The 13,046-nt window shown below is 33.6% G+C and overlaps 1 protein-coding gene across 2 annotated transcripts; it reads right to left on the bottom strand.

Annotated features, from left to right (window-relative positions):
* Positions 1 to 975: 975 nt before the first annotated feature.
* LOC128173444 (immunoglobulin superfamily member 10-like) lies at positions 976 to 11,953 on the bottom strand. Of its 2 annotated transcripts, XM_052839142.1 has the most exons (12): positions 11,672 to 11,953; positions 11,249 to 11,563; positions 9,893 to 10,201; positions 9,452 to 9,757; positions 8,554 to 8,862; positions 8,113 to 8,418; positions 7,215 to 7,523; positions 6,775 to 7,080; positions 5,448 to 5,759; positions 4,771 to 5,085; positions 3,164 to 3,338; positions 976 to 2,616 (listed from the first exon to the last, which is right to left on the bottom strand). In XM_052839142.1, the coding sequence occupies exons 1-12, from the start codon at positions 11,934 to 11,936 to the stop codon at positions 2,412 to 2,414; spliced, it is 3,432 nt and encodes a 1,143-aa protein (XP_052695102.1). In that variant the 5' UTR covers positions 11,937 to 11,953; the 3' UTR covers positions 976 to 2,411. The 2 variants fall into 2 exon arrangements, with proteins under 2 accessions (XP_052695102.1, XP_052695105.1); XM_052839145.1 differs by lacking the exon at positions 8,113 to 8,418.
* Positions 11,954 to 13,046: the final 1,093 nt, after the last annotated feature.

Genomic DNA, 13,046 nt, shown 5'->3' on the forward strand with positions numbered 1-13,046 from the left:
ATTTCTTAGAATGATTACGTTCTCGTTGACAACTGCACTGTACGTAGCAATATCATCTAAACTGTTTAAATGAAAAGATCATAGTTTGAATATTGAACTATTATCATTATGGCATAATTTTGTTATTGCATGCGATATTGCTGTTGTTATGTCGATATAGAAAGTCATCGAATTGAAATCCTCAAGAAAACAGTAGCTTCAAATCAAAGTTCGGACCCAAAAGGTGCAAAGTGTACCAATTCAACTACCTTCTGGACATAGCAGTCACAACTGAGAACCGACTGGTGGTGACGGACAGTGCCAATACCTGTGTTAAGGTGTTCACCATTGATGGCCAACTATTTTAAATGTACGGGGAGATTTTATTTTCTTACAGAAAAGCAGTGTCATACGACGTATATTTCATAGTTACAGATATATGTAAACACTCTGTCATAACACTCGACCCTGAAGGAAGTTAAACACATGGCCAAAACCTTCAATTAAATTCAGTATAAGTATTTAATTTTCAATAATTCAAAATTAGCCGCAATCTTAGTATGTATTTTAATTTTAACGTTAAACTTATTATGGAAGATTCGTGTTTCACTATCAGTACTTGTAAGTAACTGCTATTTCGAGCTCTCAAGTTCATGTAGAATCGATAATTATTTGTAGCTCCCTTGGTCAACAGTTTCCTTCAAACAACCCCAAGTCTATCGAAATAACTTGACGAAAGGTTCTATTATTTTATTTACGCCTGAAAAGTATACATGTATCATTATCCAATAGTTTTCATGTATGTACATTTATTTATAAATTGATTAATACTTTTTTTCTTCAGACATTCAAAATAACGCAAATATTAATTGATATATATATATATATATATATATATATATATATATATATATATATATATATATATATATATATATATATATATATATATATATATATATATATATATATATATATTTAATATTATTTAATATGCTAATTAAATCTAAATCAGACACCCAGTGTAGTGCACGTGTATTGAATAAGCTAATTTAAGCTTGCATTATCAAACGATAATCACATAACTAATGCTGCTACATGTAGTAAAGTAAAATGTATCAAAGTTTTAACGAGGCCGGGTCTAATTTTTTCTGCCCTAGATTTTTGAATGAAATTTTTTACAAGAATTTCTACTGATATAATTATTATTTTAAGATAAAAAAATAAGACATTTACCACACCGTTTGTTTAAGGGGTCATCTCAAAGTTTGTTAATTTTAAAATAGGACCCAATGGGATTTTTCTTGAATTGTACGAAATTTGCACATTTTTTAAACTTCTGCCCTAGGGATTTCTTTTTCTGTTCTGCATATTAAAATTATTGCTAAAAGGCATCAAATTGTCAAGTAAAAAAACCTTTTACCTTCTGATTTATTCCAGGGGTCTTATCAAAGTTATTTTTTATACGCCCAATTTCCCAGTTTGTCAGATAATAGCTATTTTTTATTTGACAAAGACGGAAATGGTGATCTTTATTGTATTATTAAAACATTAAGACATATTTTAGCAATAAATAAATATATAACATCACATATCAAGGGTAATAAGTATATAATACATGGTTAATGTCTTGAAATAAATGAATTAAGCGATATTTAGGCGGGTTAAGAAAACGTGACAGAGGGTTAGGCTTGCCGAACCCCCTTCACGTTTTCGACCTGGGCCCAAATATAGCTTATACTTCGAGACATTTATGCTTATTCCACAATATAATATCAATTTTACACATCAAACGAGCTATTTTCAACAAATTTCGCTGAATATCTGCAGTTGAAACTATCACGCCATGGCGTCAACAAAGCAAAAAGATGACGTCACAATACAAAAGAAACGCTGCGCGAAAGCGTGCGTACTCGTTCTGTACTCGGCCTCGTTAAGGGGCATGGTCACGATTTTGCTCAAATACCTTTCTGTTATTATTATTAACAATGCTTTAAAAATGCATTTCTAATGATCAAATATAATTTGAGAGTCAGTCCTAGGATTATAAGCAAGATACAGGGCTCTCAATTCTTTGTTATGTGAACAAGGCTCGTGTCTTGGTTTTTTTTTTTGTTTACATAGGTTCACAATGGCAGTAAAAAAAATATTTTTTAAGGTAGTGCTTCATCTTCCTATTTATTTTAAGCTTAAATAATACGCAAATATTTTAGGTCGAAAACAGAAATTTTCACTTCAACATTCAAAATGTCAACGAAAGCTTTGTTTATATAGCAAAAAAATTGCTAACTCTGTAACTGTCTTATACCTCAACAAATGACACTTAAATTTTAGTTGCCTATTATAAATGTCTTATAATAATATTTGACCGAAATCATGACCAGATGCCCCTTAACGACCATTTAGACTTTGGTCAATCAGACACGACTGGATTACATATTTGGAGGAGGCATGGAGTTGATGACCCCCTGGAACCCCCCGATGTAGACTGTGTCCGGCATGTCGTCGTCATGGTTACTCTCTCTGTCGCTGTTGTTGTCACTGTTATGATCGTTGTTATCATTGTTGTTTCTGTTGTTCCTGTTATTTGAGTTTGAGTTGGATCCTTGGGATTTCCCATTTATTGGCTGTATTGCCCTGTTATATAGAGAAAGAAATAGATTAAAAGTAATTGCACTTACATTTTTTTTTCATCAGCAAGATTGATAAATCTAAAATCAGGCAACAACCTAGGATTGTATTGTTTTCTGATAGTGCTCCTATATTACATATGCAAACAACAGGCTTAGTGGCAGACAGGTAAAAACGTTACTTCATATCAGAGGTTGGTTCTTGGTTCGTTCCTCCCTTCATATGTACTCACACTATAAGTTAATTTTCATAGAATAACAGCCAGTCATTACTGCTGTTAAAGCATCAAGCGGTTGAATGTCGTTTATTTTTAATAATGTTATATTTATGATAAGAATATCCATATAACTATTCTGTCACAGCTTTGAGTTGATTAAATGCATTACATGGTAAAATTGACATTGGAAAATTTGGACTTTTTTCATCAGAAGGGATTTAATCTAAAAAAAATCACTGGAAATTATCTGTTGTAAATGAATTAGTTTGATGTGGACCAAATTTTAAGTCTTATAAAACCACGAGTAACAACAATTTGGCTACTTTAGCGACTTACTTGCTTGTCAGTGACTTTAAGACAGCCACCCCCGCAGCCACAGAAGCGGCGGCGCCCACAGTACCTGCTACCGCCACAGCTGCCGCTTTCCAGGTCGACACAGAACAGGTAGGTTTATTGTTCATTAAAACACATTCTCTGAGACCTCCACAGCTCAGCTTGTCACAACTAGAATCTAATACCAAAGATAAAAATATGTGAGTCAAATTAAATCTACTTGCAGATCTAAAAAATCGATTGACAAGCCATAGAGCTTCAGTGGGATATGCATCCATCTTGTACATTTGAGGATAAGAATGTAAACATTTCTTGAACTGACTGGTTTCTGTCCAAAACTGGCCATAAATGTTGCCAAAAGATATGAAAGCAATTAATATGAAGTCCTACACGTCTTTTTCTTTGAAAAGTATGCATACAAGAACTGGACAATGCCTTTTTAATCACTCAGAACAGCTGTCTAACTGCGCAACTACAGACGTATGTTGAAGATTTAAAAAACTGAAAAAATGTAAAGGGGGTTCACTTGTGTCCTCTCTACAACCATTTGTTGAGAAAAAAAGTTTGAATTTTGCTCTATAAGTTGTAACTTTGCCCCAAAGTAGGGTACCTTATTTTAATCAGTCAGCATAGGTACTATCTTTAGAACAAGAAAAATCCAGTCTATACTTAAAACTCCGGTGTCTGTGGAGACACATTGACGTTATATTTTCATAAAAAAAATAAATGTCAATATAAAAAAAAAAACAGAATTCAATATACATCTCTATACCTGTCCCATGTCTGTTTTATTGGTAATTCGAATTTTTATAAGTATAAAATAAGGTATTTTCTTTTAAGAAGTTGGATAGGAGTCCAAAAAAGTGATTGTTGTAAATTAAAAAAGTATACATCATATTTCAACGAAAATATGTATGCAATGTACCTCCGTAGACACAGAAAAATATATCTTGTGGTTTTTTAGGTCCCTTTTAAGAATAGTGTACCTTACTTTGAGACAAAGTTACAACTTGCATAAGCAAGCTTAGACATTTTTCTCAACAAATGGTTGTAGAGAGGACACAAATGAACCCCCTTCATATTGTTTAAGATTTTTAAATCTTCAAAATAAGTCTGTAGCTACGCAGTTCGACAGCTGATCTGAGTGATTTAAAAGGCATTGTCATGTTTGCATACTTTTCAAACAAAATGACATGCATGACTTAGCATTTATTGCTTTTATATCTTTTGGCAACATTTTTGGCCAGTTTCGGACAGAAATAATCGGCGAATAATCAAGTGCTCTAGTTTTAAACTAATAAATCTAATATTCAAAAACATTCTAATGTAAGATTTATTGAAAGCACTCCTACATAAACTTGTTAGAGATTTTTTTAACTAAAAAAATGTATTTGCGTAAGTCAACTGAGCTGACAGTCATCTGAGGACAAAAATTCGCGACTTTTGTGTCGGTTAACATAATTTGATTTCTATGATACATTTATTTCTTAAGGGAGAGACAGTAGATTACAATTATCAATTTAAACAATTTTACCTAAGAACACATAAAATTCACAGTAAACAACGTCACTTGATTTGCAATAGAAACGTGGGAAAAACATACTACATACCGTCGGGACTCTTTAGACCGATATAAATCAATGAGCTGGTCGTTGTACCATCTATATTTGTAACTTTACAGCGATAATACCCAACATCAGCCTCTGTGATGTTGTAAATGGTAAGAGACGGGGACACTAATGTACCCCCTCCATACTTGACGTTTGTCTGCGTGTTGATAACATTGTAATTAGCCTCATTTTGACCCTTTCGTTCCCACGTGATAGTTGAGTTACTTTCCAAATTGGTGATAGTCACATATAAAATTGCATTGTTTCCGATCGATACGGTGTATGTCGTGGCTGCTACACTGACATTTGCTAGTTCTAAAAATTAAAGTTGGTCTTACTAAAAGCATAAGTTACAAACACTGTTCTAAAGTTAACACTATATATATATATATATATATATATATATATATATATATATATATATATATATATATATATATATATATATATATATATATATATATATATATATATTTATATATATATATATATATATATATATATATATATATATATATATATATATATATATAAATTTATATATATATATATATATACATAAACTTTATTCCAATTACTTTGTTCAAATCTTTATAACTATAATTACGCTTGAAAATAAATCTAAATTATTTCATGATACAACACCATTTTAAAAATACAACAAAACTAAGTCATACGTTTCTGCACGAGAACAGTAAACACAGGCGTTGTGGTGGTCCCGTCATTATTGGTAACACGGCATCGGTAATATCCACTATCCTCTAATTTCAGATCACTTATTTCTAGGGAGGGACTATCGATCGTACCCCCGGTGAAGCGACTGTTTGTCGTTATATTCATTGAGACATACAGAAAAGAGTAAAAGCTGCTCCCTTTTTCCCATGAAACTGATTTCATTTTTGGACCGGAAGTGTAGTTTACTTGGAGTGAAAGAGACGCTTTCGTCGCAGCTGTTAACGAGATCTTTCCCACCGACACTACAGGGGGTCCTATTACGAGAGAAAAGTTAAATGCTTAATTTTTTACGCATGAATAGTTACCTTCCTTCTCATAGATGCTGGTTTCCGTGTAAAAAAAAATTTTCATCATTCAAAATCAGTATATAATAATGTTTTGTCATTACAAATAATTTGGTTAATTTTGCGATATATATATATATATATATATATATATATATATATATATATATATATATATATATATATATATATATATATATATATATATATATATCTATATATATATATATATATATATCTATCTATCTATCTATCTATCTATCTATCTATCTATCTATCTATCTATCTATCTATCTATCTATCTATCTATCTGTTCTGGAACTAAATTACCTAACAGAAAAACTGGACGGAATAGAGACATACAAATCTTTTCCATAAAAATTGTCTTGATGACCTAACCCAACCTTAACCTTGTTCATTAAAATATTCATTATTTAAGAAGAAATACAACAAAGAAGCATAAAAAGCCCTACCACTCAGTTGATCAACAATTTACAACCTCCAACCTTTTAAGCTCTAATAATCCCCTTCCGTTTAAGCAACCCATTAATCGAAAGAATAAATAAAATTCAAAAAGATTTCATCGCAGGGCGCCAAAATATTTGTTAGCATATAGAAGGGACACATTGGTGTATCCCTTTCGAAATTTTGGCTAATCCCTTAAAGAGAAAAATAATCAAGTGAACCTACTTTTTGCAAAGCACATAAATTTTACTGATCATATATAACTCATATTAGTCAACTACAAACCATATTACCTGCACTTTATTCTTTTAAATAAAGAAGTGAATTTTTTAAATGAAAACTTCTTATTTTTATAGCAGATAATTTTCTTGAATATGATTTACTTTAATCATGACCCCTTCCTTACTTTAGACGTACAATTTTTTCAATAACAATCGTCTTGATGACCTAACCCAACCTTAACCTTGTTCGCGAAGGCATGTAAACGAGCGTCCTCAGAGAAAGTTTTTACGATACGTACTTGTATTTACGTCTAAATAAATTAATGCGCTGATCGTTGTACCGTCCCGGTTTGTTGCCTGCATTCTGTAATAGGTCTTATCAGATACTTCTACGTCAAGGATGGTCAGCGAAGGGACTGAGATATCGCCGCCTTCTACCCGATCATATGCCATGTCAATAGGACTATATAAGAATGTAGACGTATTTCTTCTTTCCCAGATAATTTCGGTAAGACTAGGCGTGGACGTGACGTTTACATCTAAAGTAACATTATTCCCCGTATAGACTGTGTAGGATGTCCTCGGAAGATAAACGGTTGGTGGATCTAAGAGAAAAGGTTGTTAGTAGAATAAAGTGAGAAGGATTATGGTTTTTTTTCGTTTCTAACCTCTTTATATCATTATGAAAAATATTCAAAGGTACAAGCTTTTCTTAAAAATGGAAACCAGTCCCACTTACGGAGGTTCACTGATATATAGAACACTACAGATCTAGATCCGCCAGCATTGGTGGCAGTGAAGCGGTAGTAGCCGGTGTCGGCCAATGAGATGTTACTAATGGTAAGAGAAGGATCGTCAATGGTTCCACCAAATATTCTGTCGACTGTTATGTTTACTGTACTTGCGTTATAGAAATATGAGACAACGCTTTTCTCCCAGGAAACCCACAACACGGGTAGATTAGATGTAACATTTAATTCAAAATTAACGGTTGATTCTGTGTAAACGTCATAGAAATATTGCTGTTCAGTCGTGATAACCAGTAAACCTAAAAAAGAAACATACAAATCATTAAAGTATTCATTACCAAAAAAGAAATACAACGAAGAATCATAAAAAGCCCTACCACTCAGTTGATCAACAATTTACAACCTCCAACCTTTTAAGCTCTACTAATCCCCTTCCGTTTAAGCAACCCATTAATCGAAGGAATAATTAAAGTCTCAGAGATTTCATCGCAGGGCGCCAAAATATTTGTTAGCATATAGAAAGGACACATTGGTGTATCCCTTTCGAAATTTTGGCTAATCCCTTAAAGAGAAAAATAATCAAGTGAACCTACTTTTTGCAAAGCACATAAATTTTACTGATCATATATAACTCATATTAGTCAACTACAAACCATATTACCTGCACTTTATTCTTTTAAATAAAGAAGTGAATTTTTTAAATGAAAACTTCTTATTTTTATAGCAGATAATTTTCTTGAATATGATTTACTTTAATCATGACCCCTTCCTTACTTTAGACGTACAATTTTTTCAATAACAATCGTCTTGATGACCTAACCCAACCTTAACCTTGTTCGCGAAGGCATGTAAACGAGCGTCCTCAGAGAAAGTTTTTACGATACGTACTTGTATTTACGTCTAAATAAATTAATGCGCTGATCGTTGTACCGTCCCGGTTTGTTGCCTGCATTCTGTAATAGGTCTTATCAGATACTTCTACGTCAAGGATGGTCAGCGAAGGGACTGAGATATCGCCGCCTTCTACCCGATCATATGCCATGTCAATAGGACTATATAAGAATGTAGACGTATTTCTTCTTTCCCAGATAATTTCGGTAAGACTAGGCGTGGACGTGACGTTTACATCTAAAGTAACATTATTCCCCGTATAGACTGTGTAGGATGTCCTCGGAAGATAAACGGTTGGTGGATCTAAGAGAAAAGGTTGTTAGTAGAATAAAGTGAGAAGGATTATGGTTTTTTTTTCGTTTCTAACCTCTTTATATCATTATGAAAAATATTCAAAGGTACAAGCTTTTCTTAAAAATGGAAACCAGTCCCACTTACGGAGGTTCACTGATATATAGAACACTACAGATCTAGATCCGCCAGCATTGGTGGCAGTGAAGCGGTAGTAGCCGGTGTCGGCCAATGAGATGTTACTAATGGTAAGAGCAGGATCGTCAATGGTTCCACCAAATATTCTGTCGACTGTTATGTTTACTGTACTTGCGTTATAGAAATATGAGACAACGCTTTTCTCCCAGGAAACCCACAACACGGGTAGATTAGATGTAACATTTAATTCAAAATTAACGGTTGATTCTGTGTAAACGTCATAGAAATATTGCTGTTCAGTCGTGATAACCAGTAAACCTAAAAAAGAAATATACAAATCATTAAAGTATTCATTACCAAAAAAGAAATACAACGAAGAATCATAAAAAGCCCTACCACTCAGTTGATCAACAATTTACAACCTCCAACCTTTTAAGCTCTAATAATCCCCTTCCGTTTAAGCAACCCATTAATCGTAGGAATAATAAAAGTCAAAGAGATTTCATCGCAGGGCGCCCAAATATTTGTTAGCATATAGAAGGGACACATTGGTGTATCCCTTTCGAAATTTTGGCTAATCCCTTAAGGAGAAAAACAATCAAGTGAACCTTCTTTTTGCAAAGCACAGAAATTTTACTGATCATATATAATTCATATTAGTCAACTACAAACCATATTACCTGCATTTTATTCTTTTAAATAAAGAAGTGAATTTTTTAAATGAAAACTTTTTATTTTTATAGCAGATAATTTTCTTCAATATGATGTACTTTAATCATGACCCCTTCTTTACTTTAGACCTACAATTTTTTCCATAACAATTGTCTTGATGACCTAACCCAACCTTAACCTTGTTCGCGATTGCATGTAAACGAGCGTCCTCAGAGAAAGGTTTTACGATACGTACTTGTATTTACGTCTAAATAAATTAATGAGCTGATCGTTGTACCGTCCCGGTTTGTTGCCCGCATTCTGTAATAGGTCTTATCAGATACTTCTACGTCAAGGATGGTCAGCGAAGGGACTGAGATATCGCCGCCTTCTACCCGATCATATGCCATGTCAATAGGACTATATAAGAATGTAGACGTATTTCTTCTTTCCCAGATAATTTCGGTAAGACTAGGCGTGGACGTGACGTTCACATCTAAAGTAACATTACTCCCCGTATAGACTGTGTAGGATGTCCTCGGAACATAAATGGTTGGTGGATCTAAGAGAAAAGGGTGTTAGTAGAAAAAAGTGAGAAGGATTATGGTTTTTTTTTCGTTTCTAACCTCTTTATATCATTATGAAAAATATTCAAAGGTACAAGCTTTTCTTAAAAATGGAAACCGGTCCCACTTACGGAGGTTCACTGATAAATAGAACACTACAGATCTAGATCCGTCAGCATTGGTGGCAGTGAAGCGGTAGTAGCCGATGTCAGCCAATGAGATGTTACTAATGGTAAGAGAAGGATCGTCAATGGTTCCACCAAATATTCTGTCGACTGTTATGTTTACTGTACGTGCGTTATAGAAATATGAGACAACGCTTTTCTCCCAGGAAACCCACAACACGGGTAGATTAGATGTAACATTTAATTCAAAATTAACGGTTGATTCTGTGTAAACGTCATAGAAATATTGCTGTTCAGTCGTGATAACCAGTAAACCTAAAAAAGAAATATACAAATCATTAAATATTCATTATCAAAGAAGAAATACAACGAAGAATCATAAAAAGCCACTCAGTTGATCAACAATTTACAACCTCCAACCTTTTATGCTCTACTAATCCCCTTCCGTTTAAGCAACCCATAAATCGTAGGAATAAATAAAAGTCAAAGAGATTTCATCGCAGGGCGCCAAAATATTTGTTAGCATATAGAAGGGACACATTGGTTTATTCCTTTCGAAATTTCGGCTAATCCCTCAAAGAGAAAAACAATCAAGTGAACCTACTTTTTGCAAAGCACAGAGATTTTACTGATCATATATAATTCATATTAGTCAACTACAAACTATATTACCTGCACTTTTTTCATTTAAATAAAGAAGTGAATTTTTTAAATGAAAACTTCTTATTTTTATACCGGTCAATTTTCTTGAATATGGCCCCTTCCTGACTTCTGCAAGTCATTTTTATAAATCTGTTTTTTCATACTGAAGATTTATAAAAGACATTTAAACAATCTATATTTGCCTCATTTTGAAGAATGTTTTTGTGTAGCTACCAAAAACCTATTACCCTTTTCTGCCCGAATACATGTAGATATTTACTTTATATGTGACTATCTTCACGGCTCGCTTTAAAAACTTACCCCCCCCCCCCCTGAAAAAAAAAATAATGGTCAGCTTATAAACCAGGAGTTGAAATTAATCCGGCTATTTGAGAAAAAAATTAACATAAAAATGTTTCCTGTCTGTACCGTATTACGGTAAGACGGACCAGAAATGTTTGATTGTTCTTCTTTGTTACATATAGTTCGTTTGTACATGTAGCGATATTTTCTGGATAAGGACAATAAATAGAAAAATCATTCCCAACAATCGGTTTTCTACTCATGATGCCAATTATCAGTACCAGAATTTAAATAAAGATTAAGATGGACAGCCGAACGGAAATAAGACTTAATCCGGAATAAATGTGATCAGAAAAGTTTGCTTGACCATTAAGCTTAACAAAAGGTCAGATGTCTTAAGAAGTTTCTCATTAATACTTTTTTGAACACTTAGAGAAATCCTTGACGAGTAAATCGTGCCGTCAACATTGGTCAGTCCTAGGAGATAATAACCACCATCAGACAATGTGACGTTACGTATGACCAGAGAAGGTGACGACACGGTCCCGCCATCGTATCGAACGTCTGACGTCAGATCCAGGGCGGCGTAGTAGTAATATGAATAGGAATTTATCGTGCTAAACATCCAGGTGATATTCATGGCGTCGGGCATGGAGAATATGGACACAGAGAAAATGACGTCATCACCGGTGTAAACCGAGTACGTTGACCTGTCCACGTTAATTTGCTTTCCTTTAAAATCAAAGTATTTAATTAATAAGTAAAAATGGACTTTTATACAAATCTTCAACTAACGAAAAAAATTAGAACAATTTTGATTAGTTTCTTGAGAGAACTTACCCTTGAGAGTAACATATACCGGTGTACTTCGTCCAAGGCCACTTGAACTGTTAGCACAACATCTGTAGAATCCTATATCAGAGGTATTCAAATAATAAATTCGTAAAGAGGGTGAAGAAGAGTACCAGTAATATTTGGAAAAAGAAAAAACTTTTTCTGTTTCATTGTCCTGGTCACTGGGCTGAAACGTCCAGAAGACTGTACTTATTGATTCGCTCACAACAGTACAGGGAATGGTCAATGTTGTGCCAGGCGAGCCAGTCATATTTTGTCCTGTTAATGTTACTGGAGCACCTGAAAAAAAGGGAAAAACTGACCATATTACTTCAAAAATCAAATTTTGTAAGTTAATCTGTATTTATATTACTCTGACCTTACAGATTTAAAATCAAATTTTATTAAAATCTTAATATTTTGAATATTCTGATGTATATACAGAACAACAAACAACTTTTGGCGTGCTACAATTTAGAAAAAAATCCATAACATCAATGTATAGTATATTATGCAATACCCTCATAGTATTTTTTTGCACGGTTGTAATACTTTTCAAAATTTTAAAACTGGTACACGTACCTCCATCTAGATAAACGATTATATCTGAACTATTTCTCGTGCCGTATAAATTGGATGCTGAGCACTTGTAAATTCCTTGATCGTCGGGTTGGAAGTCTGTGATGGTAAGGGAGGGGTTCTGTAGAGTTCCCCCTACATATTTCCCCGTCAGACCAGTTGTTATATCGCTGTCATATCTATACCACTGCATCATCTGCACTGGTGGGTAGGATGACGTAAAATTACATGTCAGTGTCACGTTGTTGCTTGCATTTACAGCATAGAATCCGGTGGTTACAACATTTGGATAACCTAGCCAACAAAATTGAAAAAAACCAAAAGTCAGCCTGGCAATAAGGTAATGTGCGCAGTATTTATATTCGAACATTTGCACATTCTCTTCATTTTGTTACATACAACGGTGTGACTGTAGATAAAAATATACGTACATGGATTCACAAATGTTCGATTTGATTTAGAAATCATTACCAATCAAATTCCGAACTAAAAGATGGTGCAAATCGAACACAATTAAATCTGGCCAATTGAAATCCTTATCAGTAATGGTTATTAGCCAAAAAATGACCATTCTGCCTGATATTGTACAGTCCGAGGGTCTTTAGCAACGCGCAAATTAGACTATTTGACCGAATACTAGTACACAGTTTAAGCTTTATAACTTGCTTTACTCATTTTGTCTCCTCATTGAGTATGAACAGTTTTCATGATCTTCCTGCTTTGTTTCATTTATCCGGCACTACCGAAAATGTTAACAGTTAAATTTATGCCGGAAAATAATTATTCTGCGTTTGAGTATATA

Source organism: Crassostrea angulata, chromosome 1 (genome assembly GCF_025612915.1).
Source record: "Crassostrea angulata isolate pt1a10 chromosome 1, ASM2561291v2, whole genome shotgun sequence".
Taxonomy (NCBI): domain Eukaryota; kingdom Metazoa; phylum Mollusca; class Bivalvia; order Ostreida; family Ostreidae; genus Magallana; species Magallana angulata.